Source organism: Glycine max, chromosome 17 (assembly GCF_000004515.6).
Source record: "Glycine max cultivar Williams 82 chromosome 17, Glycine_max_v4.0, whole genome shotgun sequence".
Taxonomy (NCBI): domain Eukaryota; kingdom Viridiplantae; phylum Streptophyta; class Magnoliopsida; order Fabales; family Fabaceae; genus Glycine; species Glycine max.
Genome location: NC_038253.2, coordinates 23,001,609 through 23,028,867, shown reverse-complemented (window position 1 = coordinate 23,028,867; position 27,259 = coordinate 23,001,609). Strand labels below are relative to the sequence as shown.

Here is a 27,259-nt window from a genome sequence, read left to right as displayed (position 1 = left end):
TAAAACCGATGTTAATGTAATACAGTAACATCAGTTTTGGTAGGAAACCGATGTTAATAAATTACATTAACATCGGTTTTTCTAGAAAACCGATATTAATGTATTACATTAACATCGGTTTCAGTTGAAAACCGATGTCAACGTTGATGATGCATACACTTTTTTTTGCTGTAGTTCATTGTGTTTAACATCGGGTATTTTGAAAACCGATGTTATCGTATTTATGTTAAAATCGGTTTTCCAAAACCGATGTTAACAGTGATACATTCAACATCGGCACTTTCAACATCGGTTTTAGAACCGATGTAGAATGCCCTAAATAACCGATGTTGAAATTGTAATTTCTAATAGTGGCTTAATGTTAGAACCAAAGACAATGAATGATGTTGGACCCTAAAAAATCTACGGTTTTGATGATAACATAAGTATTGCATTTTGTATAGATTAATGAATTTCATTGAGCATTAAAAAAAATCAATCGTCCAAACCAGATTTGATAATGAAATATGAACTTTATGATTTAATATGATTACATCTCTAAGCACCCAAACATTGGAACTTGTTTTATCCAAGAACCAAACTAGCGTCCAAAGCACTGTATATAAATAAGCGTCTATATCTTTGTGAAAATCAGCATCATATATGTTGTCTCTTTGAACATCTAAAACAAGCTAATTAACTTGCACTGAAGTTTAATATTTATGTTTGTTAATGATGAGTTTGTACATATATGCCCACAACAAGGTTGTTACATGTTTGAGAATATTTGAAATACTTGTATTTTCCTTTAGTTATTTGAAATTATTAATATTTAAATTTTAAATGTGTACCAAGAAGACACAAAAGAAATATATTCTCTACCAAAACTTCTTGTACAAGTACCAGGAAATTTACTGCACACAAAAGGATATTACTATTATTCCCTTTTTCTCTCCACCCAAGTTGCCACTGGGCCCGAGCCTCAGCCTTGATTGGAGGGGTGATGGCCCAGGGCTATGACTACGAGGGATCTAATTTTTTTAAAAAAAATTATAGGTATGTAATATAAAATATTCTATATTATTTTATAATATTCTCATAAATGGACTGAAATTATTGTTTTATTTTATATTTCTTTTTATTCAAATTAGTATATGACATGTGATTAAAAAGTATCATTTTTATGTTAGATTTTTTTCCTTCTAATTTTTATATTAATAAATCAATGTTTAATAAATTTCTAGATAACTAGACATATCAACATGTAACAAATCTTTAATAAGAGACATGTTTTCTTTTTTTAATGAGATAAGAAACTTACCTTACAAAATAAGAAATACAAACTAAAACTTAAATTATAAAGGAATTAAAACAAAGTTTAGTATATTTATAAAGAACAAAAATATATGTAAATTTAATATAAAATGATAATATTTTGTCAAATGATATGAAGATTAAAAATTAATACACTAAATTATAATTTTAAAATTAATACATTAAATTTAACCAACAACTAAAATAATAATAATTAGTCACTTACCAAAACACCAAATTTATATAAATTAAACAAAAGATTCAAGATTAAAAATTGCAGTTGGAGAAAATATATATAGTTTTAAAACTTCATTCTAATGATAAAATCTTTATTTTATTTAAATTTCTTGTTCAAAGTTTTAAAAGCATAATTAACCGCCAATTTTTATTAAAGTAAAATTTAATTTTTAATCTGAGAATAATAAAAATAATATATTCTCTACTTCAAACAATGAAATAATATTTCTTTATGTTTATTAAACATTAGGTAAAATAAAGAAGCCTTTAAAATTATTAAAAATGATAGTTGTATATTTTTTGAGATGTGTCATCACAAATGGTTAGAGAAACATGAAGTGGGAGACATCACATGTGAAATCTAATAGTAAATGGGATAAAAAGGAATATGTACAAAGAAAGAAAAATAAAACTGTATAAAATTATTTAGAAAGATTATATATACATATTGGTATATTGCTAAACTTTTTTGGATGTTATTATAGATAAATATTTGTGGGTTAATATATTTTAGGAGGTATAAATTAAATGATAAATAGTAATATATGAGTAAATTGACTGAAAAATATGATACATCTTTTTGAGATTTATTAAAATTATGTTATTTACTTATTGTAATAAAATATATTATTTTAAGAGAGTTTCTTACTTTATAGTACTCTCTTTATGATCAATCATAATTTATTAAAATTACTAATTTAAAAGTGAGACTCACCAAAATTAATACTTTTCAATCAAATTTAGAGAATATTTAAAAAAGTGTGAATTTCATTCCTCGTCACTTTAATAAAATTAAGTATCTATTTTTTATGTAATATATATTTATTTTAAAAAAAATATCTATATATAAAAGGATCCTTACTATTATTTTGTCTTGAGTCCCTAAAATTTCAGGACCCTCGTTGTCACACATCAACTTTTTCCCGCTGTAAGATAGCAAAAACTTTTTGAAGGTGCTAATCCTATAACAGATATATTTATGAAGACTTTAAATAGAGGATCAAGGCAAAGCACACAATAAAATGGAGCATTTTGAAAAATTACTCAGTGCTGAAACTCTGCTGAATTTATTGGATGATCAATACACTTCAACTTGGTTTTGAAAAATAAAAAATAAAATGAAAATGAATACAATCTCAACGTGGTAGTCTTGAAAAAATTGTTACCATTTATAAAAGACATTAGTGTCGTAAGTCTTTTTAGAAAATTTGCCTAAGACTCCAAAAATCCAATACATGGCCTTGACACCATACACTCCAAGTGGTCGAGAACCTTCTGACCCTATATCGATGCCCATGCACCTGTGAAGCATAGAATCAATGTGTAATCTATTAGCAATTGATAGCACAAATCCTGAGATTTACCTTTAAGGGTACCTTGCGCACTTCAACCTATAAGAAACATGCACTACCATAATCTATAAAAGAATGGTAAAAATTTGCCACAAAAGTTTGATGGATACTCACTAGATTTTACACTATATAACCTTTTCTTGCAAACACTAACTTGAGCATTATTGTATTTGCAAATACAACATCGAAGTTTGGTTCATGTGATACTGAAGATTCTTTCCATCCCTTGGTTTGGTGTTGAATAATTATTAATTGTTTCAGAAAAATCTCATTCATTAAAGCATAAAACACTTCATCCTATAAGAAAAACACTACCATAACCTATAAGAGAATGGTATAAATTTGCCACAAAAGCATCAAGTATACTCACTAACCTTTACATTATAAACCTTCTCTTGCAAGCACTAACTTGAACATTGGAATCTCTGCAAACACGCTATTGAAGTTCGATTCGTGCGATACCGAAAATTCAATAATCCATCTTTGGATTGATTACTACTACAAAAATTGCTTTTTACGACATTGTTTTTACGACAGTTATAAGGCAACCGCTCTAGAAAGTGGCGCGGTGGCAATTTTGTAATTATTGCCCAAAAAATTGCAATTGACGACACACATTCTAAGGCGGTTATTGAAAACCGCCTTAGAATGTTTTGTGTAATAAAATTTACCCCGGTTTCTATTAAAAAACCGTAGTAAATCAAAATAAAAAAAAGAACAAAAAAAGAAAACAAAATTTCAGAGCAATTACCTTCTCGCTGCAGCTTTCGCATTTGAGCCCCTACCCTCTTCACTGAACCCTAACCTTCTCATCACTGCAGTTCTCAATCATTCTCGTTGCCAATCATTGCCACGCTCTTGCTCTGCACCCCTCCGTCTCACGCTCTTGCTCTACACCCCTCCATCTCTGTAAAGATTCCCTTTTTTGCTGCTTCCATCACAAACACCGCATCAACACACACATACACAGTCTTGTTTTCTTCACTGTTTATTTTTTTAATTTATTATTGCAGCACATTTCTCTCCAATTTGTTGCATAACCCATTTGGTTTTAGGTGCCAAAAAAGACCAAGTTGTTATGTTCTTGAAGGCTGAAGCCCTCCTCTCTCTCTTAGGGTTTTCTCACCCCTTTTCAGGTATTTGATGGGTTTTCATTTGATTCACTGTTTTTGGGTTTTCATTTGACATTAATATGAAGTTGACACTTTTATTATAAATAAATGGTAAAACATTAAGAATGGCGTTGAAAATAACTAAGTTTGAGGGAAGGGAAAATATTTAGAGTTGCTTCCACTTTGCTAGAGCTCCCTCACACTTATTGATAATAGGTTCCCACAAAAAGAAGATTGTATTCCTCAACTTGATGTTTGATTACAAGGCAGCGGTACAGGTAGGGAATTAGGTCAACAGCTTTAGGCCTGGAAATGTATATTTGAAACGTTTTTTTTTCAAATGTACATTTTCCTTTATTTTTCTGTTTGCAAATATAGCAAGATGGATAAGTAGGTCTAGTAACAAATGGTAATAGTTATGACTATTCAAATCCTTTTTATCTGAAGGGAGCAAAAGTAATTCTTGGGGGTAAAAGACATAGCCTTGGACTTACTTTTTATGAACCCACAGTCATCAGTGATGTCAATAGTGATATGCGCATATCAAGGTAAACCTTTTACGACGTTTTCTTGTTTTCTGATTTGCGTCTCTCATTAAACTTTTAAGTTTTGACCAGTAACTTTGACATGATATTTTAATTAATTTCTATACTAACTGATATTAACAACTATATAGTCTATACTTCACAGCTTGGTTATGTTATAGTATCTTGCATTTTAAGTTGGAAATTGATGCTGGACATTAAATTTGGTGCCCATTCACTATATTAGTGAATTTAAACTTCAAAATAAGATTAACATAATTGTTATTGAAAATTCAAAGGTTGTTTTTGAATATACCCAACTGCCCATATTGTTAGAAATCTAAGTGTATATATATATATATATATATATATATATATATATATATATATATATATATATATAGAGAGAGAGAGAGAGAGAGAGAGAGAGAGAGAGAGAGAGTGTTCTAATATCTTGGAATGAGAGAATACTTATTACATTGATTAACAAAAGTGAACAGTATTTATTTAATAAGCTCTAAAGCACTTAACTAACTACTCTAACATGAATGTTCTCTGCTGCGTTTCTCTTTTTAAATAGTACTAAATTGAAAAAAGTTGTAGTAAGAGGTGATACCCATGCGAATTATCATAATAGACGTATTGGAATGGTGGTAGTCAGGTCCATATTATAATGGTGATGCTTAAAATTGGAGAAAAGGTTTTGTAAGATAATCAAAGATACAGACAGTAAGAGAGACTATGTAAATATTTCCCCCAGCTAGATGCTTGTGAAATATTGACAGCATATTCTGTCACTGTCATTCTTGCATTCCTTAATCAAACTCCAGCCAGTTACCTAGAATCTCTTCCCAATTAATCACCCTTGATTATGGGGTAAAAACTTCCTTAATTGTTTCCTAATTCTTGGCAGATTAATTATGGTTTCTCTGTCACTACAGATTAATATATGAATTGTCTTTTCTGTTGTGCTTTTAAGATAATAAACTGGAGGGAAATTTGATTATGTATATACTTTTATATACACTAGCAAAAAGATAGGCACTAATGTGCTTCTCTATTCACATTTTTTATTTTTTGGAATTTAATTTATTGTATATGTAATTAATACAGTTTTTTTATCAATATAACTTATGTGAGAGTTGAGAATTGAAACAAAATGGGCATAATTTGCAGTAACAGCTAAAGAGTAAACAAGTTTTGAAAAAGTGGAGACCAAACATCAGAGAGATGATGTCAGGAGTTTGAATGGGAGAGTGGGGAGTTACAAATGAAGCAGCTGAAGGATAAATTTGGTAATAAAATGTGTAAACCAAAAAGGGCGTATTGCCTTTATAATTTTTATAGATTATAGATGAGGCTAATATCTACAAAATACAAACTGCGATTGAGTTTGGTAGAAACACAACTGTTGAATCTTTTCACTGCACTGTCATTATATCTTCTGTAAAGCTAGTCTTCACCTCTCTTTGGTGATATGAGGATTCAAATCAATGTAGTTTATATAGTTTACAGTGTCGTGTTGCATGCTTCCTATATTCTATAAGTGTAGATATTTTGATATGGTTTATTTCACTTTGCCTTGTTATCATCAAATGGAATTTTGTTGTTAACTTTCGCTTGTTGGACTTTTTTTTTGTTAATTCATCTAAATGATTTGGCTTAAACCAGATAGGAAGCATTTGGACCTGTTGCACCCCTTTTGAGATTCAAAACTGAAGAGGAAGCTATCAGAATTGCTAATGACACTAATGCAGGTAGTTCGTTTGGTTCTTCTTTATACAGCCTTGAAGAATGGTTTTTTCCCTCCCTCCCCCTCCTATACAGCCTAGGTTAATAGTTTTGTCATATTTGGTCACTCTTGGTTTAATGTTGTGAAACTTTGGAACATGGAACTGCCTGTACATATGAAGGTTTGGGTTCATATGTATTTACAAACAGTATCCAACGATCATGGCGTGTTGCTGAGGCTCTTGAATATGGACTAGTGGGTGTTAATGAAGGAGTAATTTCAACTGAGGTGCATCTCATTCCTTATTAAATGATATCAAGTGACAATGGAATTTTTGTTGATGGGTTTATCTACGTGCATGTGTTGATGTAGGTGGCTCCATTTGGTGGTTTTAAACAGTCTGGCCTTGGAAGAGAAGGCTCCAAATATGGGATGGATGAATATTTAGAGGTAAGGACAAATCTAAAGTATTCATTTCTGTAATTTTCCTGTTAATAAAAGACTGCTTCATAGTCCATAAGCATAGCCATTGATTATACTTGTGCAACTTTTGTCCTTTGAAGTTTGTAAAACTGAGTTTGGTTATGGTTTGAAGAATCTAGAAAAGAGGGCATATTTGTGTAGAATTATGTGTGGTGGGTAGTTAGGGGATTGTGTTGAATTGTTAATAGCACTTTTAGATGTTTTGGGTCAATGGGCATGGGCTGATACCTGGCATACAAAATAATGTTATTCTTCACTAGGTCTAAGATGTTTACCAAATAAAGTTTTCACAATAAGATGATTCAGCTATTTCGTATGTAGTATTGGGCGAGGATCAGAAAGATTCCTTACCTTGCTTTGTTCAAATGTGAGGAAAACAGGACAATTTTGTTTTCTAGCAGAAAGATACAAGGAAGCCTAGAAAACGCTTCAACAGATAAGCCCAGAAAACGCTTTAACATTGTCAAGGACCACTTTTAGTGGCATGTGGGTATTGTCATTGTTATTATTGGCATACTTAGTGCATCTTACATTGAGTTGTGTTTTCTTGTGCTGCCTAGTTGTGGTGGGATATATTATAAGAGATATCAAACTTGCTTTGGTGGACATTACTGCTTTGACTTTGTGCAGCCAAAGTGTTTGCTGAAAATATATTAGCTTACTATGCATTTTTTTATATTCCTAGCATGCTATACTTACAATCTATACAACATGCAGGGGTCCTAGGAGAATGCATTGTGTCATGGATTCCATTCCTGCCACTGCAATTGAAATTGGAGGTGTAGCACCTATACAGACTGTTGGTTAGGAAATTAGTCTTATTCAAAATATTTTGTTGAATTTCATTGTATTTGTATTGTATTACATATAGTTTCAAAATATTTTGTTGAATTTCATTATATTTGTATTGTATTACATATAAGCAACGTAGTTTCTTGTACGTAATAGTTGAAATTTGACCTGGGTTTATAAATTTAGCAACAATAATAAAAAAAATCTTTATTCTACATCGATTGAATGATAAACGATGTAGAAAATCTCCTCATTCTACATCGGTTGAGTGATAAACGATGTAAAAACCCTTCCAATTCTACATCGATTGACTGAAGACCGATGTAGAAACCTTCCCATTCCTACCCATTCTACATCGGTTCACTGATAAACAATGTAGAAAATTTCCTCATGCTACATCGGTTGAATGATAAACGATGTAAAAACCCTTCCAATTCTACATCGGTTGATTGATAACCAATGTAGAAACCTTTACATTCCTACCCATTCTACATTGGTTGACTGATAACCGATGTAGAAACCTTTCCATTCCTACCCATTCAACATTGGTTTCATCCTTAGAACTGATGTAGAAAACTCACATTCTACATCGATTGTAGCTACACAACCGATGTAGAATAGTCGCCCTTCAAAGATGGTCCTTCAACCGATGTTATTCAACGACACTGGGTTACCACCACACGTCATAACCGATGTAGAAAGACCATTAGAACCGATGTAAAAGGCCTTTTTTTTAGTAGTGGATATTGAATAATCATTAATTGTTTAAGAAAAATTCCATTAATTTAAGCATAAAAAATAATTTACGAATGTAAAAAAATTAGTTTTTGAAATTTTAGAAGCAACTTATTATAAATTTAAAAATAATATCAAATTTGATGTTTTCCATATTTTTTTAAAAGTTTACTATAAACATTATAATATTTTAAAATAATTTATTAATAAAAAGTATCTTTTAAGAGAAATGTTAAATAAACGCTCAAGTAATCACTCATTGACAAACAATAGAGTCATATAGATTCACAATTTTTCATGAAGCTATTTTTGTCTATTGTGAAAAGTTTAATATTTTTTTCTAAATAATATTCATGCGATCCTTTTGATAATTTAAAAGCTTTGATATCCTTTTAAGAATATATAATTTTTTTTAACGTACTATTATTTTTTTAAAGTTTGTTTCAAATGATATTATTTTTTCAGAAAGATATATATCAGCCATAAGTTATTGAGTTTCATGTTTATACACATAAAATAATTTTATACTATTATCCAATCATAAATCATCATTTGAATTACTTTAAAATAATTATTTTAAAAGTCAATAAATTTATCATACATGGTGAATTATGATTGAATGACTATATAAAACTTTTGATATCAATGTATAACTTTTTCTCTCTAAGTTATTATGCACAACTCAAATAATTTTTTTTTGGGTGAACTAGGAAAGACTATTTTTGAAGATATTGTTTGCTATTTAAGGGGTTAATATATATTCTTTCACAAAGAGAAATTTAGAGATAAAACTTCAAATCACGTAGTATTTAAGACGAAGCCGACTTTATTTTACCATATCAGTACTGAAATTATTCTTCACTCCCAAAATATTTTCCACAAAATATTGTTTGAATGAAACCAATACTAAACAACCTCATAAATTAGCCACCCAAATAATCCATTTCTGCTAGCTTTTTTCTAAGTTTTAATTTTGAAATCAGACTGTACAAATGGACAACAGTCAAGAAAAATTCCGTATTCTAAAACGAACCAAACGCCTGGTTGGCTTTATACTTTTTCCCATTTTAATATACTGATACAATAATTTATTTTCTTATGTCAAATTAAAACACATTTTTGGAATAATTTAATCTCCTAATTCGCTTTCTATATTGAAAATGATAAATATATCATTTTTTTTTAAAATACATTAAGTATGCTTATATCTTCTTAGATCAGAGGGTCTAATTTAATTGATTGATCAAGTTCGATCTTTGAGTGTTGGTATCATGTTCAATTCATATGAATAAATTTTTTTCAGGTATTCTTCTTTAAATTCTTATTTTATTTAAAAATTCCTCTTTTAATTTATGTTTTTATAATGACCAAAGGTGATAGTAGCAAGTTAGCAAATCTATCTCTAACACACGACTAAATTTGCTTTCTCAAGTATAAAAAAAACACACACAGGGCTAAACTAAGGGAGAGAAAGAGCCATTAAATTAAATGAAGTGTAAATTTGATAAAAAAAATTAATGATTTTCAATCAATCTTAACTAAAAAAAAGTTAGAAAGAGAGTATTAAATATAAGGGGTCATTAATATTTCTCATAATAAAAATATATTTTTATTCCTTATCTTATTTTTTATTTCAATTTAATCTTATATGTTTAATATTTTTAGTTCTTTAAAATGATCATACTAGACCAAATTAGGTGACGTGTCAAACGTCTATCTAATGTGACATATGTCATTTTTTCACATGTTACTATGTTGATCAACGTGAATTTTTTTCTTCTTAAAATTAAAAGACCAAATTAAGAAAACAAATAAATAAAAGATATGAAAACTGTATTTTAGCTTTTTAAAATTTTAATCGAATCAGCTATTAATCATATATTTCACTTACAAAAATGATTTTCAATTAATTGGCAATACAAATTCTCTTGTAGTAACTGTACGTACGTAGAGCTGGATTGAGTAGTATAGTAGTTATGATAAACTCTTGATACCTAATTTAAGGATTATATACTAATAGTATATAATAATTATATACACTCATTAAATCATAAATCATTATTAACATAATAACATTTTAATTTAATAACGTACAAATCAATAGTTGATAGTTATTTATAACTAAAAGGGTGTCTTGGATTATGATTCTTTCAAGGCTTGTAAATTTTAAAAGACAACTTAGAAATATTATGACATATAAGATTTTTTTTATGATTAATTGGATTTCAATATATTTATATTCTAAGAATTTAAAGGATTAAAATGAATTTATAGATTTATAAAATTTTAAAGAATTGCATGAACAATTCATCTAGAAAATATTCAAAATTACAAGAGTCAAGAAAAATAAAAAAATAAAAAAAGATTTGGATAGATGAAAATAAAATTTACACAAATTCATATATAGTAACTAATTAAAAGATTAAAAAAATTACGATTACATCATATCTGCAAATGTGTAATTTTTGCTCACTTTCACGAAGTGGGAATTATTTTGATTGGGTTGAAAATTTGCATCACGGTTTCAAAAGGTACTTGAGAGCAATTAAGAAGATGAAGTGATCATGGAAGGTGTTACATGGAGAGGTTGTGAAAGTTTTGTGAGACTTTGTTGTATCTACATTTTTTTAAGCTTTTTTTTTTTTTTTTTTCATTTTTCATAGATAGTTGTAGGTTTATGTTTGTAGCTGCAATATCTGGTACTGTTTTTTTATTCATATTCTGGACTGTTTGACTGAAATTATTTGCGAAAAGTTTAGGGTATCTTTAATGCAAGTTTTTTACATGAGTTTCTTAATCATTTTTTTGGTTTTTGCAACATTTTTTGTTGTCTTCACGGTGTCATATTACTACTAAAAAACTTATACACAATTTTACTCTAATGCTAAGAAACTGTAAGAAACTTAAAAAAATTCACACATTTACATTTTTTTATTATAACTTAATTATTGTTCAAATAAAATAATTAATTCATTTTTTGAGTTTTAGTGTATAAAAATAATAAATATGAATAATTGAAGAAAATATTAAATATCAATTAAAAAATAATAAAAATTACAAAATATTGAAAGGAAATACATAACAATAAAAATATATTTTTACATAATAATAGATAATTGAACACAATGACATTGAAATAAAAAACATAACGATGAAAAATAGAAAATATTACATAAAATTAATTAGTTATTTTATTTTCCAAAACATTCCTAAATATGCTCAACCAAATTTGCTTGAAGTTGGCAGGATTTTTGTTTGTCATGAACCTTTGCTCTCCTTTGAAGATATGTTGATATGATACTAGGGTGAGCACCTAAAGATACTTTGAATGTCAACTTGTTATTACCTACACTATTGTAATCAATATTATCTTGACATGTGTCATGTTCGCCCTCAACGATCATGTTATGCAATATGATGCATGCATAGATGATATTCTTCATTATAACAGCATCCTAAAAACTTGTTGGACCACATATAATTGCGAATCGAGATTGGAGTATCCCAAATTCTTGTTCTACTTCCTTCCTTGTTAATTCTTGTCATTGTGAAAATAATTTTCACTTTTCTCCTTGGGGCATTGAGATTGTCTTAAAAAATGTAGCAAAGTTTGGATAAATGTCTTTCACTAAATAGTATCCCATATTATATTGGGTTTTATTCACTGTATTGCATTGCAGACATACATCTCGATAAAACTTCATCAAACACATTAAATCTATTTAACACAATAATGTCATTATTTGAACCCACGGTGCCCAAATATGCATGTCAAATCCACAAGTCTTGTGATGTCATGACTTCAAGAATGATTGTTGTGTTGCGATGATCACGTCGAAAAAATTAAGCTTTCCACACAACTGAACAATTTTTCAATTCCTAGTGCATTAAATCAATGGAACCTAATATACCTAGAAATTTGTGTAATGCTCCCATTTGTAATAGCCGTTCAGTGTCTTCATTATTTGGTCTCCTCAAGTACTCATTCCCAAATATGGTGTAGATGCTTGATACAATCACTCTAAGCATTCCACTCTAGTGGTTTCACCAATTCAAACATATGTGTAACACCTCGATTTTCATAAAATAATTCAAAAATGATTTTATTTAAAAATAAATAGAGTTTTAGAAAATAAAGAAATATTTATTTGGCTTTTATTTAATTAAAAAGAGTGTTTTTGAAAAAAAGGGGGATGTTTATTTAATTATTTAGTTATTAGAGTAAAATAGAGTGTTTTTTATAAAATAATAAAATAAGGAAAAATAGAGCAAATAATAGACTCAAAGTACTTAGGGATATAAATAACTCTTTTAGGCATCATAGCAGTTCTTACAAAATATTTCTATGCTTCTTTGTTTTCCTCTTTTTGTCTGCTCAAGAATCCTAACAGAGCAACCAAAGGAGGAGCTCTAGAGAGCATCGAAAATGCCACCATTGCTAACGGAGAACGCTTGAACGACTACCTCGAGGTAAGGGAAAAGTTACTCACACTTGATGATTAGAATGAACATGTGTAGGGATCCCTAAAGGATTCATTTTGGGTTGTTTTATGAAATTCAATTATGTTCTCATGCTTTTAATTGCAAATTGATTATGTTTGGCTGACCAATTGATGTCCCGATGCGAAATTGTTGTAAAATTAATGTATTCTATTCCCTTGTTTTGTGCTTTAAAAATTTATCTATGATTCTAATGTGTGTCTTTCTCTTATTTCTTGTACCTATAAATTGTACGTTTGATTGTTTTATTATCATGAATTGAGTGCATTTTCAGTATATTTGTGCTACGAGATATCTTTTTGATTTTCATATATTATTGTTCAATTAACTCCCGACAACCTCCGTATTTTGCTTATTGATGATGATTGGAAAGATTTTATATAATACTCCATGATACCACGCGAATGTGCAGGGTTGCGCTTTGCTCTTGAATCAATGGGATAATCATAAAGTTATATAAAAAATAGGACAAGATTTACAAGATTAGCATGAGAATTAGATTGTTGGAAACATTTTGTCATGTTTTGGTCTCATAAGCTTATTACGTGTTGATGATTATAACACATTTATATGTATATGAATTGTTAAAATAAATTAGGAATTAATAGTTCAAATAATAAAATTAAATTGAAGGAAATTAATATATTAAGATTCAATGATAAATACTTTTAATGCATTTTTAGTTTAATTATTTGTTAAGTCTTTTTAATTGAAAATAGTATAGTTTGATTTAATATATACATGTTTTGTGCCATGTAAATATTAATACTATGTGATGTGTATATGATTCATGAGGTGTGACAATATGTTGCTTTAGGATTATAACATTGTGATTGAGATTGATTAAATGTGATAAATTGAGTATGTGTTGAACTGTAAGATACATGTGTATTGAGATATTATATGCATTGAGTTGTGAGCTATGAACCGCACAATCATATAACTATAAGACCCTTTAAGGGCGATGAGTTAATGCGCGATGAGTTTTATGATGGGCTCCATTGTGGGAACCCGACGAGTCTAATCACTTTGAGGCGCGACGAGTTAAAATGATTTTGGAAATAATTGAGTAGTTGTGTGTATTGCATAATTCATATGTAGAGTCTGTGTGTTAAAATGTTTTTTTGGGTTGGACCTAAATCAGGAGGGAGAGGCCTCAACGGTTGGAGCATTCTCGCAAAATAGCATGTCCTTAAATGGTCTTCCTATGATTTCATTTAGTGAGAGTGACCTGATTTACCCATTGTGTGGTTTGTCTTATCATGTACTCCTAAGCGCGAGACGAGGTTTTTCACTGAAAATGGTATCACATTGCATGCAGGCTTGAATCTAATATATCAGTTGCATAATGCTTGTGCTTGATTTTCATTGAGTTGCAAATTAAGAGTTGGTGTTTTTTCTGAAGTGTGTGGACTTGAATGAGTGTGAACATTTGTGTATGATTTTAGTGAAGTGATGATGATGTATATGTAAGTTTGGCCCTATTTTGTTTACATTTCTCATATGCTCTTAGTGCTTTATTTATATAGGAATGTGATAATTCACTCCTGGTGTGTGTTTGCGTTTGGGCTGAATGCCATGCTCTTTCAAGTGAGCCAACTCACGATGATTATCATGCTGGAGATTGAGAGGCGTAGCCTTTCTTATGGGAATGCTCTAATAGGATGTGACATCGAGGCATGGATTTTGTTTGATTATGCATGATATTCTAAATATGACAGTTGATCTTATTTTATTTTGTTATTTAATCTTTTATTTTTCTTGTAAACTTGGACGACCTTGTTTTGAGTTGGAGACATTTTTAATTTGTTTTTATTTAAGATTTGATTTAGTAATATGAAATGAATGTGGACCTTTTACCCACATGATTTAGTTTATGTTATTTGGGAATAATTCATTTATCAAATTTTTTATATTTTTATTATACACACACACACACACACATGTTGGGGTAGAGGGTGTCACCACATGCATTCATACTATCAGCAGGTGAGCCATAAGCCAATATACAAAGAGTAGTTGTGCAGTTATGCAATGGAGATAGGCCTTTTCAATGCAATGGATCGACCTTCATTTGAAAGTACTCATCTTGATTGCTGAGCACGTCTAGTGGTGTTGCCATCTAGCTGTTGATGGCTCTCAAGTATCAACCTAATGCTTTCTTCATGGTGTTGTCTTTTGATTGCTCATCTATCATTTGGTCCAAAGCTTAATCGAAATCGATGTTTGGATCCATTATATGGTAACTAAAGTGTTTGGAATCAGAGAAAAATATTGTGTAGTTTGTATGAGAACATGTGAGAATGATGAAACATTGAAAATTTATATAGCTTCATTCAGAACAACTAGTTTTATAATGACTAGTTTTTTAGCGACTAGTTTTATAATAGATAGTTTTATAATGGTTTGTTTTACAACATAAAATTCTGAATTTAAAATACAATAACAACTTACACAGCTAAAATTAAAGACCAAACACAACATTAGCACAACATTAGTACATAACAACTAAACATTTAATATCCTAGTTTTTTCCTAATATGGTCACAATAGTTTTTGCGGTCTTGGCATTGCTGTTTGGACAAGTTAGATCTATCCTTCATGAGAATTTCATACTCCATACATTTTTCCTGTTCTTGCAGACGACTTTTCTGTGCTTCCTTTAACTGAATAAATTTTCATGTGTTCACATTTTTCTCCTTCATTACACTTTCTATGCCAGATAAATTGAGCGTGTTAGAAGCTTCTTTTCCTTTGCTCTTCTTTTTTGCTGGTTTTTGTCCAATTGGGAAAGACATTGGCGACGATGTATCATATTCTTTGACTTCAATGGGTGTTTTTGTGTTAGAAGACGACGAGTAATCTCCACCAGTAGAAACCTTTGCTCTTTTTGAACACTTTCACATAAATTCTACATCGAATTTTGGTTCATCTTTCAACAACATCCAAGCATGCTCAACCCTAATTTTTTTTACTAGTATCTTATGAGTAAATCATATGAGCATCAACCATAAATCATTCTCTGAAATTCCACTTCTCTTATGTTTATCTGCTTGCTTGTAGCACCTGTTAAACTTTTGAACTAGAGGGTGGATTTTGTTCCACCGAGATTTCAATTGAGTCCAGCTTTTTTCCCAAAATTGCCCACTTTGATGCACATCGCCTCTATTGTATGCATTTTTATCCTTTCCCAATATTGCTTTGATATTTGGTCGACTCCTATAATTGAATCCTATGACACATTGAGCCACGATCGGACGGGAATCACATCTTTTGTCACTGGGAATGCTATGAGTTTTTTTCCACTAGAATTTTGTTCTCAGTGGTGGATTAATTTTTATAATTTTCAGTGGTAGGTGGTGGTTGGTTTTGCAAATGGTTGTATTAATATTGGTAATTATATTGATTGAGATTCATTTCAAAGAGAACAAATAAAACTAAGGTCTGACAAGAACAAGAAAAATAGAGTAAGAAGTGGAGGAATGTTGTACGAAACTTCATCAATAGAACTCATACTTATACTATCAGTAGTTAATGGTAAAAATTCAATACTCACAAAAAAAATTTAATCTTGCTCACAACGGAACTTTGGAAATGACAAGTGATAGATACCAGTAAGATTGATTGCAAATGGTACAATTAAAGTAGTTGCAATTGACTTGTAAAATTAAACAAAGAAAATGCTAATATTTTATTTTGCTTAGTTTAATTTTTGAAGAAAAAAGATTATAAAAGCTTCCCAGTGCCTTCATTTCCCTTCATTTCTTCACTTTTCTCTATCATTTTCCTCGAGAACCAACCTCTTCACTACTCCAGATCCTTCCCCCATCACATCCCTCACTCCACTTTCAACCTAATGGCATACTTTAGTGGCTTCTCGCAAAGATCTCATCATCACTGGAAACACGAAGCATGTAACGACTCGCCTCGTCGCTATGATATCACCATTCTAAACCGTGAAAATTTCAATTTTTAAATGAAAACTCTGTTAATTTTCTTATGAAAAAAAAGTAATTTTTTTCACGATATACATTCACCAAACAACGCATAATTACTTAAATGAATACATATATAGATATAGTAACTCAATACACATCATCCACATAATTGAAAGTAAATTAGCTTATACATATAATTAAATTTGTGATTTACATTCTCAATTAAAAAAGAATTACAGAACCAGCTACAGAAGAGTTGATTAACTAAACACAACTCTCTCCCAAACTAATCCCAATGTCATCGCATCGGCTTGACGGCTCCAAAAAATAATCTCACTTCACATTGGCATGGTTGAAACAACGCGGGAAGATGAAACCACTACACTTCAAACTTTGCATTTTTCAAGATCTTTTTAATCTGGTTTGTATTTTATTTCGAGTTGAGATTGCATAGGTTGAAGATTATCGAAATGACGTCATTGGAGTCTGTCAGTTGTTCATACTCCATTGACGGTGACTTCAACAACCATGGCATAGTTGAAACAGAGCAGGAAGATGAAACCATTGCACTTTAAACTTTGTATTTTTCAAGATCTTTTAAATCGGGTTTGTATTTTATTATGAGTTGAGATTGCATTGGTTGATTTGATTTGTTTTGGTAAAATACATTTTTTTTTTTGTGAAATTTCATTTGGTTTTGAATACTGGTTGAATTTGTTATTGTTGGAACTGTTCATCTTCTTCATTTGCTTCATCTCTGTGAATTTTACCCTCTTAATTCAATTAATGGTTGGGGAGTACAAATTCTATGAAAATAATGATTTTTTATTGGTAAGAAACGAATCCTTATATAAGGACCTTGAGAAAATCTACAGTGCCACGTCAATTTGCTTTAGCACTGAAGAACTCGAAAGAAAAGATTCCTTAGGCTAAGAAACCCATGAAGCACCTCTGGTTGGCGATGCTTTTATGGACTACTGCACATAAATGTCTTTATCATCTTCGAAGAACAAAAAGATCTTTATATATATAAAGAGAGTTGAGTTAGGATAAGATTTTTTCTGCCCAATTCAATGACATTTTCATCATTTGTCTTTTTATTAAAATAAATTGTTATAATATATTTTATATTCAATCATTACAAATTTCTTAATTAGCATGTATAATTAATGCACAAATATGCTGCATTTTTCAAAAGATTTTTTCATTAGCTACATGGTCAACTTTGATATTGATAGTGTAAGTTTAGAATTTTTTCCAAGCTATTTATGATTTTGGGTTTACGATTTCATTTTTTGAATTTGAAATTAATTAATTTTGTTATAAATTTGGGATACTTTTCAACTCGAAAGTAACTTCAACAGTTGGCATAACACTACTAAAAAAATCGTTTTCCAGGACAGTTCTAAGAAGTTTTTTATGATGGTTTTCAACCCTCTTTGAAACCACCATCGTGAAAAATCAAAACTTTCTACGAAGGTTCTGAAACTGTCTTCAAAGGTCCAATTTCTAAGATGGTTTTCTCGAGAAACCGTCTTAGAAAATGTTTTATTTTTAGAAAAATCGTCTTAAAAAGTGGACTTTCGAAGACAGTTCTCTAAAAAACCATCTTAGAATGTCTCATTTAAAAAAAAAAAATTAGAAAAATTTGAAGATTCTAAGATGATTTTCCCGAAAACCATTTTAGACACTAGACTTTCGAAGATGATTATCTGAAAACTGTCTTAGAATATCTTTTTTTAAAAAAAATAAATAAATTAGAGGATTCTAATTAGGAAGTCCACTTTCTAAGACAGTTGTTTAAAGAACCATCTTAGAAAGTGGAATTTATTATTTATAAATTAATTATTTTAAAATACAATATTTCTATTTGGAAACAAAATCATTGCTCATAATATATTAAAAGTAAAATATAAACCTAATATTATTTTATCTTTATTTACATATAATTAAAAACTTATAAATATATACAAATTAAATTAAAAATTTATTTAAATATAATTAAAAAGTTATAAATATAATAAAGGATTACATATGTATATGTACAACATGTTTATTTACAACTTACAATAATAATAAAGGAGATATATAATAATTTTTTTTATATAAGAATTGCCTACCTTTTCTTATCATGAAAATAAATGTAGTAGGATTTGAAATATATACATTCTTCACATACATATATATCATGAAATGTGAACTACAAAGTTATTGTCAATGGGATTGGCTACACAAATTGAAAAGAGAACATGAAGCTAGCACCTTGCCAAAGCAAGATGAGCTCTCTGTCCACTTGATAAGTTAACTCCTTTCTCTCCAATATAAGCCATGTCACCTCCAGCCACCATTGAGACATCATGCCTGCAGTGTATCAATGTACTTGTTTATAGCAGGGAGTTAATAAATTGGAAGATCATTAGTTCTTTTTGGTTCAAAACATGTTTGTAAAGCTCAAGGTCACACTGGGCAGAAGAAGCATATTTAAGTTTCAATCAAATTAAAATTGTGAGGTATAAAAAACTCTTAATAGTTGAAGGAATTATACTTTTTAGGATCATAGATTTTCTAGAACAATATGTTGTCACACACTATTCCAGATAAAATCTAAGGGACTTGCTGTTTGAGACATTGAGGAAACAATGGCGTAAGAATTTTCATTCTAAGGCTAAGCATATGACATTATCGCATACAAACTTGTCGTACATAAGCAATGGATTCATTGGAATAAATAAAGCCACGAGAAATCTGTGTTTCTCCAAGAATTGAATATAACATGGATGATTTATCTGAACCAACCTGAATATATGCAGTTGGTGAAGTGAAAATAGATATAACTAAGGTTGTGCTTCAGATATTAGAAGTATTTTATGTATCATTTTTTGAAGTCATCTAGTCTTAAAATTTTTTGGAAATTATAGCCTTTCACAGAATAAGATACATACCTTTACATCACCATTATCAGTCAATAAAATGTTTGCAGCTGCAAAATTGATATGGAGATTCTGTGGATGATAGAGCTAATAAAAAATTGAAGTCCATGATTATAAAATTTCTAATTATGGGAGGGGAAAGTTGTTTAAAAGCACAGGAAAAACAATGGAGAGAATGTCATTGTTGATACCTTTAATGTCTCCATGAATGTTTCATTCATTATGTAGGTAATCAATTGCATGAAGCAAATCATGTAGAATGCAAGCAATTGACATTTCATCAAGTGGAGGACCTGATTGGACATTAACAAGAAAAATATACAGATAATAAAAAATAAAGTGTATTGGATGAGAAGGAAAAACAAATAAATAAAAATTATGAATAATATTCTGAGATTAATATGGAGCATAATAATGTAATCCAAAATACTAACCAATTATTCTTATTATTAGTGATGATAAGGTCCAATACTAGTTTAGTATTACTAGTACAACAAGCCAAAGCTCACTAATATGATAGTAAGATTACTTACCCTTAATTGAAGAAGCTAGTACGAAATATAATGAATAAGAAATAGCTCTTAGTATTTTGTATAACATGACTGATTGATTTGATAATATATTCTAAAGCTGAAGATACTCTAAAGTCTTACAAATATATTCTAGAGATAAGATAAGACATTATAAAACAACATAAATTCCCCTACCAAGAACTTAAACTTCCTAAGTTTCAGCATTTGAAAGTTTCAAACCGAGTACTAGTAAGATTCAATAAAAACTTTGAAATTGAATACGAGGCTGGTGTGAGTCATAGACTCACAACTAACACAAGTCACCATCAGAATGATCATTATAGGGAATAGTCCAAGTAGGATTGTCGGTAGGAAGAGAACGACATTATAAACACCAACATTAAAATTTTAGTAGGATTTGGATCATCATTCTAATTCTCCCCCTAAGTGTATGCTAGCATTTGAAAAACCAGCATTAACACAAAATAAGAGAAGGAAAGCTAGCTTGTTAAAAGTAAAAACATAACTAGTAATTGCTTTGACCTTTCCAACTTGGAAAATTATTGGTTAGTTAGTTACCTTGTTAGAAAAGAATATCCTTTCTAAGAATCATTAAAATGATAGAAGAAAATTAAAGGACTTATCTATTATGAAATGGTCAATTTGTGACACCTAGCTAGAAAAATAAAATGATTAGAATGGTGAGTTGTGCAAGTGATGTAAACTCCATTGGAACTTGTAGGCCTAGGATCTTCTTCATCAATGGATTCCTTTGCTTCTTGGAAGATGAATGACAGCAGAATGGAGAAGGAAGAGAGAGAGGAGATGCCACTTCAAGGACAAGATGAGTCTAGAAGAAGCTCACCACCATAGGAGGCAATGGATAAGAGCTTGGAGGAAGAAGGAGATGAATGAAGGGAGAGGAAGAGAAGAGCACAAAATTTTATGCTCTAAAAGAGCTCTAATATCTGAAGTTTAATTTTCAAATGATCAAAGTTCAAAAAATTGCACACACATGACCTCTATTTATAGCCTTAAGTGTCACACAAAATTGGAGGAAAATTTGAATTTCAATTCAAATTTCACTTGAATTTGAAATTGAATTTGTGGAGCCAAATTTTGGAGCCAAAATTTCACTAATTATGATTAGTGAATTTCAGTTATGGTTCAGCCCAATAATCCAAGATCAATTCCATGATTCTCCACTAAGTGTGCTTAGGTGTCATGAGGCATGTAAAGCATGAAGGACATGCACAAAGTGTGACTGTATGATGTGATAATGGGGTGTAGTAAGCAAATGCTCACCTCTCCCTCTAAAATTTAATTGGATTGGGCTTCTACCAATTCAATTAAATTTATTTCCCAACACACACATCAAATATTCACTTAGTGCATATGAAATTACAAAACTACCCGTAATACAAAAATAAGTCTAGGTGCCCTAAAATACAAGGGCTGAAAAATCCTATATTTCTAGGGTACCCTACCTACATTATGGAGCCCTAAATACAAAGATCAAATATAATGACATCGTAATCTAATATGTACAAAGATAATTGGGCCCAACCTTGGCCCATGGGCTCAAAAATCTACCCTAAGGTTCATGCTCACACTCGTCGTGTGAATATGTGATGGAGATTATGATCCCACATGCACGCTGAGAAGATTTCAATATGGAAAAAAAAGTAAATGTCATCACGGAATGCATCCCTTTTGGCCTTTCTATTAGACAAGAAAATAATCTAAACAAAGATGGGGAGATTAAAAAAAGTAAAGAAACATTTTTTTTTCTATTCTCTTATTTGGCTATATTATACAAAAAGGATTAGACAAGATTTAGATTTTTGAATGATAATTAATATGCAAATTTAAAAGCACAGCAGCAGGTGAAAAATTGAAAATCATACACAACACCAAAAAATAAAAGAGCTCAAACATCCGAGAAACAAAATTAGCGTAAAAATTGGTCTTCCAATATCAAGGATGGACAAAAAAATTTATACCCAAGAATATCTGCAAATAAAATCTGCCGGTTGATTCTTTAAATGAGTATACCTTATCCACGGCTATGGATATTTTTTATCCACTTGTTAATGAGTAGAGTACAAATATCATAATACAGATACCTACTGCCCTTAAAGTTATAAAAGGATCATATTATATTTATATATTACAAAGGAAATAACACTAATTCCTAAATCTAAATTTTTTCTCCAACACACGAATAACAAATAATCTTATGTCTGACTCCTATCCATTCACATTCCTATCAAGGCAGCAAACACCCAAGGTTTTGAAGGCATGCTAATTTGCAAATCAAACACAAAAAATCTTTGTTAAAAGACACATTCGACGTCGATTATTAACTGTCGTCGTAGGTAACGTCGTAAAAAGTCTTCACTTTCTACGATAGTTCCAAAAAAACCGTCTTAGAAAAAGATACCTTCTAAGGCAGTTCTTAGCTAAAAACCATCTTAGAATGATATATTTCTAAGACGGTTCTAAGAATGTATTTTTTTAAAAAGAAAAAAATTAAAATATATTGATGATTCTAAGATGGCTTTTTAGAGAACCATCTTAGAATGTATTTTTTTTAAAAATATTTTAATGATTCTAAGACGATTTTCCCAAAGGACCGTCTTAGAATGTTTTTTTAAAAAATTAAAATTTCAACTTTAATGCTCTTTTTTTTTCCTTTTAATATTAAGGTGCAATTAGTTTTATTGGTCACAGTGTATTCCGCTTCATAACATTGCTAATAATCTTCATCAATTCTCCAATTATAGCTATAAATACGAAAATGGACCATCCGCATCTAAAATACATTTGGAAATTATATTTCTTCACTTATTTTAGAATTAGAAGAAGAATCCACTAATTAGGTGAACCAAGTAGGTGTAAATATATAAGGTTTAATATAATTACATTACTAATTTATAAATGATTATGAAATCTACCTACTATGATAATGGAATAGAAGGGAAAAGTTTGGTCGACATATTAGATAGACAAAAATAATAAATATTAACAAAGTATAATATATAGAAGTATCTATATCTTATCATTCCAAATAGAAATGTAATACCATACAAAGTTGGAAATTTCAACTGATTTGACAAATTTTATATTTCTAAATAGAATTACATTTTTTGTGATTTAAATATATGTTTTCCTTGATATATTATTTTTTGAATTAGTTTTCATTTGAATTTTATTTATTTTTAACATTTTAAATTATAAGAATCATTTTATAAGGAGATTAAAATAAGTAAAAAATAAAATTGAAATACAATTGAAATAAAATTCATATTATAGATAAAAATATTAGGAATGATCAAGTTATTTCAAGAAGAATTTTTTTTTAGAATTATTAATCATTTATATCGTTTATCTTTTGAAAGTGAAGGATGATAATAAAGAATAACTCTTTGGTGTAACTTAAGTATTTTATTTATGTGTGTGCTCCATGTTTTATGATAGTTAGAAAATAATAATGATAAACAATAATTTTACCATCGAGCATTACATGTTTTAAATTTACAAACAGTACAAGAAGAACAAATATGATATCATGATGTCGAGGACCAAAAAATGAATTCAAAATACAGGTGGCGCTCGCTATTCTGTAAATAAAGTCAATGCTTTAAAAGTTCCCTGGTGGCCTTAGTGTGTAGTCATGGATATGTCGCTTGACGACATAATCAAGAACAACAAAAAATCTGGATCCAGAAGCTCCCGTTGCCGGACCCAACCCTCCGGATCTGAACTTACTCGCCGGTTCCCCAACCTTGCCGCCAACTGCGCTGCACCTTATGCCACCGCTAAGGTACCTTTTACTTTCATCTATTTTTTTAGTTTTTAATTTTGATGAGTTCAGTTTTTGATTTCTAACCCTAATTTTGCATTGTATTTGGTTAATTATCGATTTTAGGCGCCGGAGGCGACGTGGCAGCACGATTCATATGTAGATCAGCATGTGGCTGCGACGGGGTACCTTACTCAAGGTTTTCGTGCGGCTTCCATAGAATCTGGGACCAAGCTTTACATTTCAAACTTGGATTATGGTGTTTCCAATGATGATATTAAGGTAATAATCATCTCTTTGTTTTTCTTGTACTTTGCATTTGTTTTTTTATTTGGCATGACCTTGAATTTTCACGCTGAATTTTAGTATGAGACATGGCAGTGATATTTGGGAGTTTGTAAGAAATCTTTGTTCTGTATTGTTTGTTGCTAGTGTATGCATAGTTTAGGAGAGACCCTTTATTTTATTTTATTTACAAAGGAAGAAGGTACTTGAACAAATTATGTGAGGGATGCAACAGGTTACTGTTATGCGAACTGTGAAGTGTATGTTTGTGCAAGTATCTTTGTGATTTCATGTATGTTGGGTTTTGAGGATTTTCACTTTGTTTCTTTCAGAATCTACTCCTTATAGCTTACCATATGTGATTTTCGAATGAAAACAAACACACAATTAGTGTTGTCACCATATCAATTCAAGCTGGGAAGCAAGCTACAATGGGAGATGGGATTAGGTCTCCGACCATGGGAAAGTTATTTAACATTGCTAGATGTATTGGTTTTTAAATCAATGACCAATATTTTTCCTTTTCTAGTTCTACCTCTCTCTTTCCTTTTTTTTTTTGGCTTCTTCATCATCGCACTGTCGCGACACCCCCCTCTTCAACTCCTTCTTCCTCCATCTAGTTCCCCCTATTGTTGCACACAAGCAACACAAGATAGAGGCTCCAAGAGGATTAGGCCAGAGCTACTGAAGAAGGCCTTAGGATTCTCATGAACCTCAGGGAAGATTTTTGAGCCCATAGGCCAAGGTTGGATCCACTGTTCTTTGTAAATATTCGAATAAGTTTTCCTTCTTTTGGGCCTTGTATTTTAGCTATTTTAGGTTTGTAGGATACTCTACAAATCAAGGGTACAAGTTAAGGGTACCCTAGTAGTATAGGGTTTTATAGCCTTGTATTTCAGGGCATTTTGAGTAGTCTTTGTAGTAGGAACTTTTTTGTATTCTCATGTATTTTGGCATGGGGGTGAGCTTAGCTATTGGAGGGGTGTGAGTAGCCTGCCTCTAGCTTCTCAAGGAAGCTTTCTTCCTTGCTTCCCACGGAAACTACCTTCCTTGCTTCTCAAGGAAGCTTCCCATTGTATTTTCATGTATTTTAGCATAGGGGTAAGATTAGCTATTGGAGGTGTGTGAGTAACCCCCCTCTAACTTCTCAAGGAAGATTTCTTCCTGTAGCTTTCTACCTTCCTTGCTTCTCAAGGAAGCTTCCCATGTGATAGGTTATAAATAGAAATATGTGTAAGACTTGTCATAACTTTGATTAATGAGAAACTTGTGAGACACTTCAAAGTCCAACTTCTCTCCCTATTCTCCTTCAATTCCCATGCCCCCCTCTTTCTTTTTCTCTTCCTCCATTGAAGCTTCCTCTCTAAGCTTCTTATCCAAGGCACTCTCTTGGTGGTGAAGCTTCTCCTTCCATGGCTTATTCTCTAGTGGATGGCGCCTCCTTTCACCTCTTCTCCTTTATCTTTCTCTACAACTCCATGGTTGAAAATCACTATTGAAGGGCCTTATTAAAGCTCAAAGATCTAGCCTCCATAGAAACATCTCAACCAAGCTTCCATCAAGTGGTATCAGAGCACAAGAGCTTCAAGTAGGTGCTCCTTAAACCTCCATTAATTTTCAGCTTTACCTTCTCCTCCATTGTTGTTTCTTCATTTTTCTCCATGTATCTCCTCACATGTCTTGTGCTGAATGTTGTTAACATGATTTTTTTAGAATTCCCACTGATTAAACTTGCTATAGAAGCTAGATTTGATTTTCTATGGTTCAAATTTCTTGTTCGTGTTCTTGAACCATGAATTGTGTTGAGTTTAGGTTCCTTTGAGTTTTGTATTGCTATATTTTTGTGGTTGAAACATGAGCCATAAAATTCTTACAAAAAAATTGAAGTAGAAGAAAACCTCAAAAATCTAGAGTGACATGTTCACCTATTGTAGTTTTTTCATAGAAGTCATGTCTAGTCTTGAAACTTGTCACATAAGATTCCTTATGTTGTGCTGAATTTTATTTTTTCTTGTTTCTTTGTCTAACTCATTTGTTCATGAGTTTATGAATTTTTTTAGCCTATTATTTGAATTGAGTCAAATCTTACATGTTAATTAGTCCTTAATATGTTCATGCATAATTCTTAGAAAGTCTTTGATTGTGAACCTTTTCTTGAACTTTTAGGTTTCCTTATGATTATGTCTATTGTGAATTTGAGTTTTGATGATTGAATTGCTGGCTGAAATTTTGATCCTAAGTGAATATTGAACTCCTAAAACTGTGGTAAACAGGTGTGACGCCCTCTACCACTCACATATATGTACTAATAATAAAAGAAATAAGAAATCAAAGTTAATTAAAAGTTTTTAAAACACATTTAAATACAAGCCTTTCAAAAAGGGTAAAAAGCTCACATTCACTTTTTCTAACATCACAATAAAACTTGTTCAAATAAATAATAAATCATCTCGGCTCAAAACCAGTAAGCCTGCAAAGGTGAGCCCTTGATATATGTTTTTGAAAAACAATGGAAGTCCAAGTGGTACCGAGTCGCTTGTATTATAAACAGGGAAAAGTAAAAATAATAACGTAAAAACAATAATGTAAAATAATATAATATAAATCTAACTAGGAGGCTCTGCCACCTTTACTGATCTATATTATATTATTTTACATTATTGTTTTTATGTTATTATTTTTACTTTTCCCTATTTATAATACAAGCGACTCAGTACCACTTTGGTATTAGAGTCGTTATTTAGCTCTGGATAGACATCGAGATATAATTAATAATAATAGTTCTACTAACAAACTTTCGATAAAATCTTTTGAGGACTTATCTGAAACTTTAGATAGCCTAACAAAAACACAAAATTTATTGTTTAACAAAATACAAAACTTTAGAAAATAAAGTTAATGACATTTTGAATATTCTTAAATCTAAAGACCAACAAATTCATTTTTCCACAAACGAACTCGATAAAATTACAACGCAGCTTTCTAAACTTGATTTAGGAAAGACAACAAGTCAAACCTCAACCAGATTC

The 27,259-nt window shown here is 30.6% G+C and overlaps 1 protein-coding gene across 1 annotated transcript; it reads left to right on the top strand.

Annotated features, from left to right (window-relative positions):
* The first annotated feature begins 23,816 nt into the window (after positions 1-23,816).
* Positions 23,817-24,329, top strand: LOC102663782 (THO complex subunit 4A-like). The gene is made up of 3 exons (XM_026126353.1): positions 23,817-23,966; positions 24,072-24,227; positions 24,312-24,329. Exons 1-3 carry the CDS (start codon positions 23,817-23,819, stop codon positions 24,327-24,329), a joined length of 324 nt encoding a protein of 107 aa, XP_025982138.1.
* The last annotated feature ends 2,930 nt before the right edge of the window (positions 24,330-27,259 follow it).

Excerpts from the sequence above, each read along its gene's own strand:
- LOC102663782 (XM_026126353.1), top strand. The coding sequence starts at position 23,817 with ATGGATATGTCGCTTGACGACATAATCAAGAACAACAAAAAATCTGGA. Across the intron at positions 23,967-24,071 it reads CACCTTATGCCACCGCTAAG|GCGCCGGAGGCGACGTGGCA; the intron begins GTACCTTTTACT and ends TATCGATTTTAG.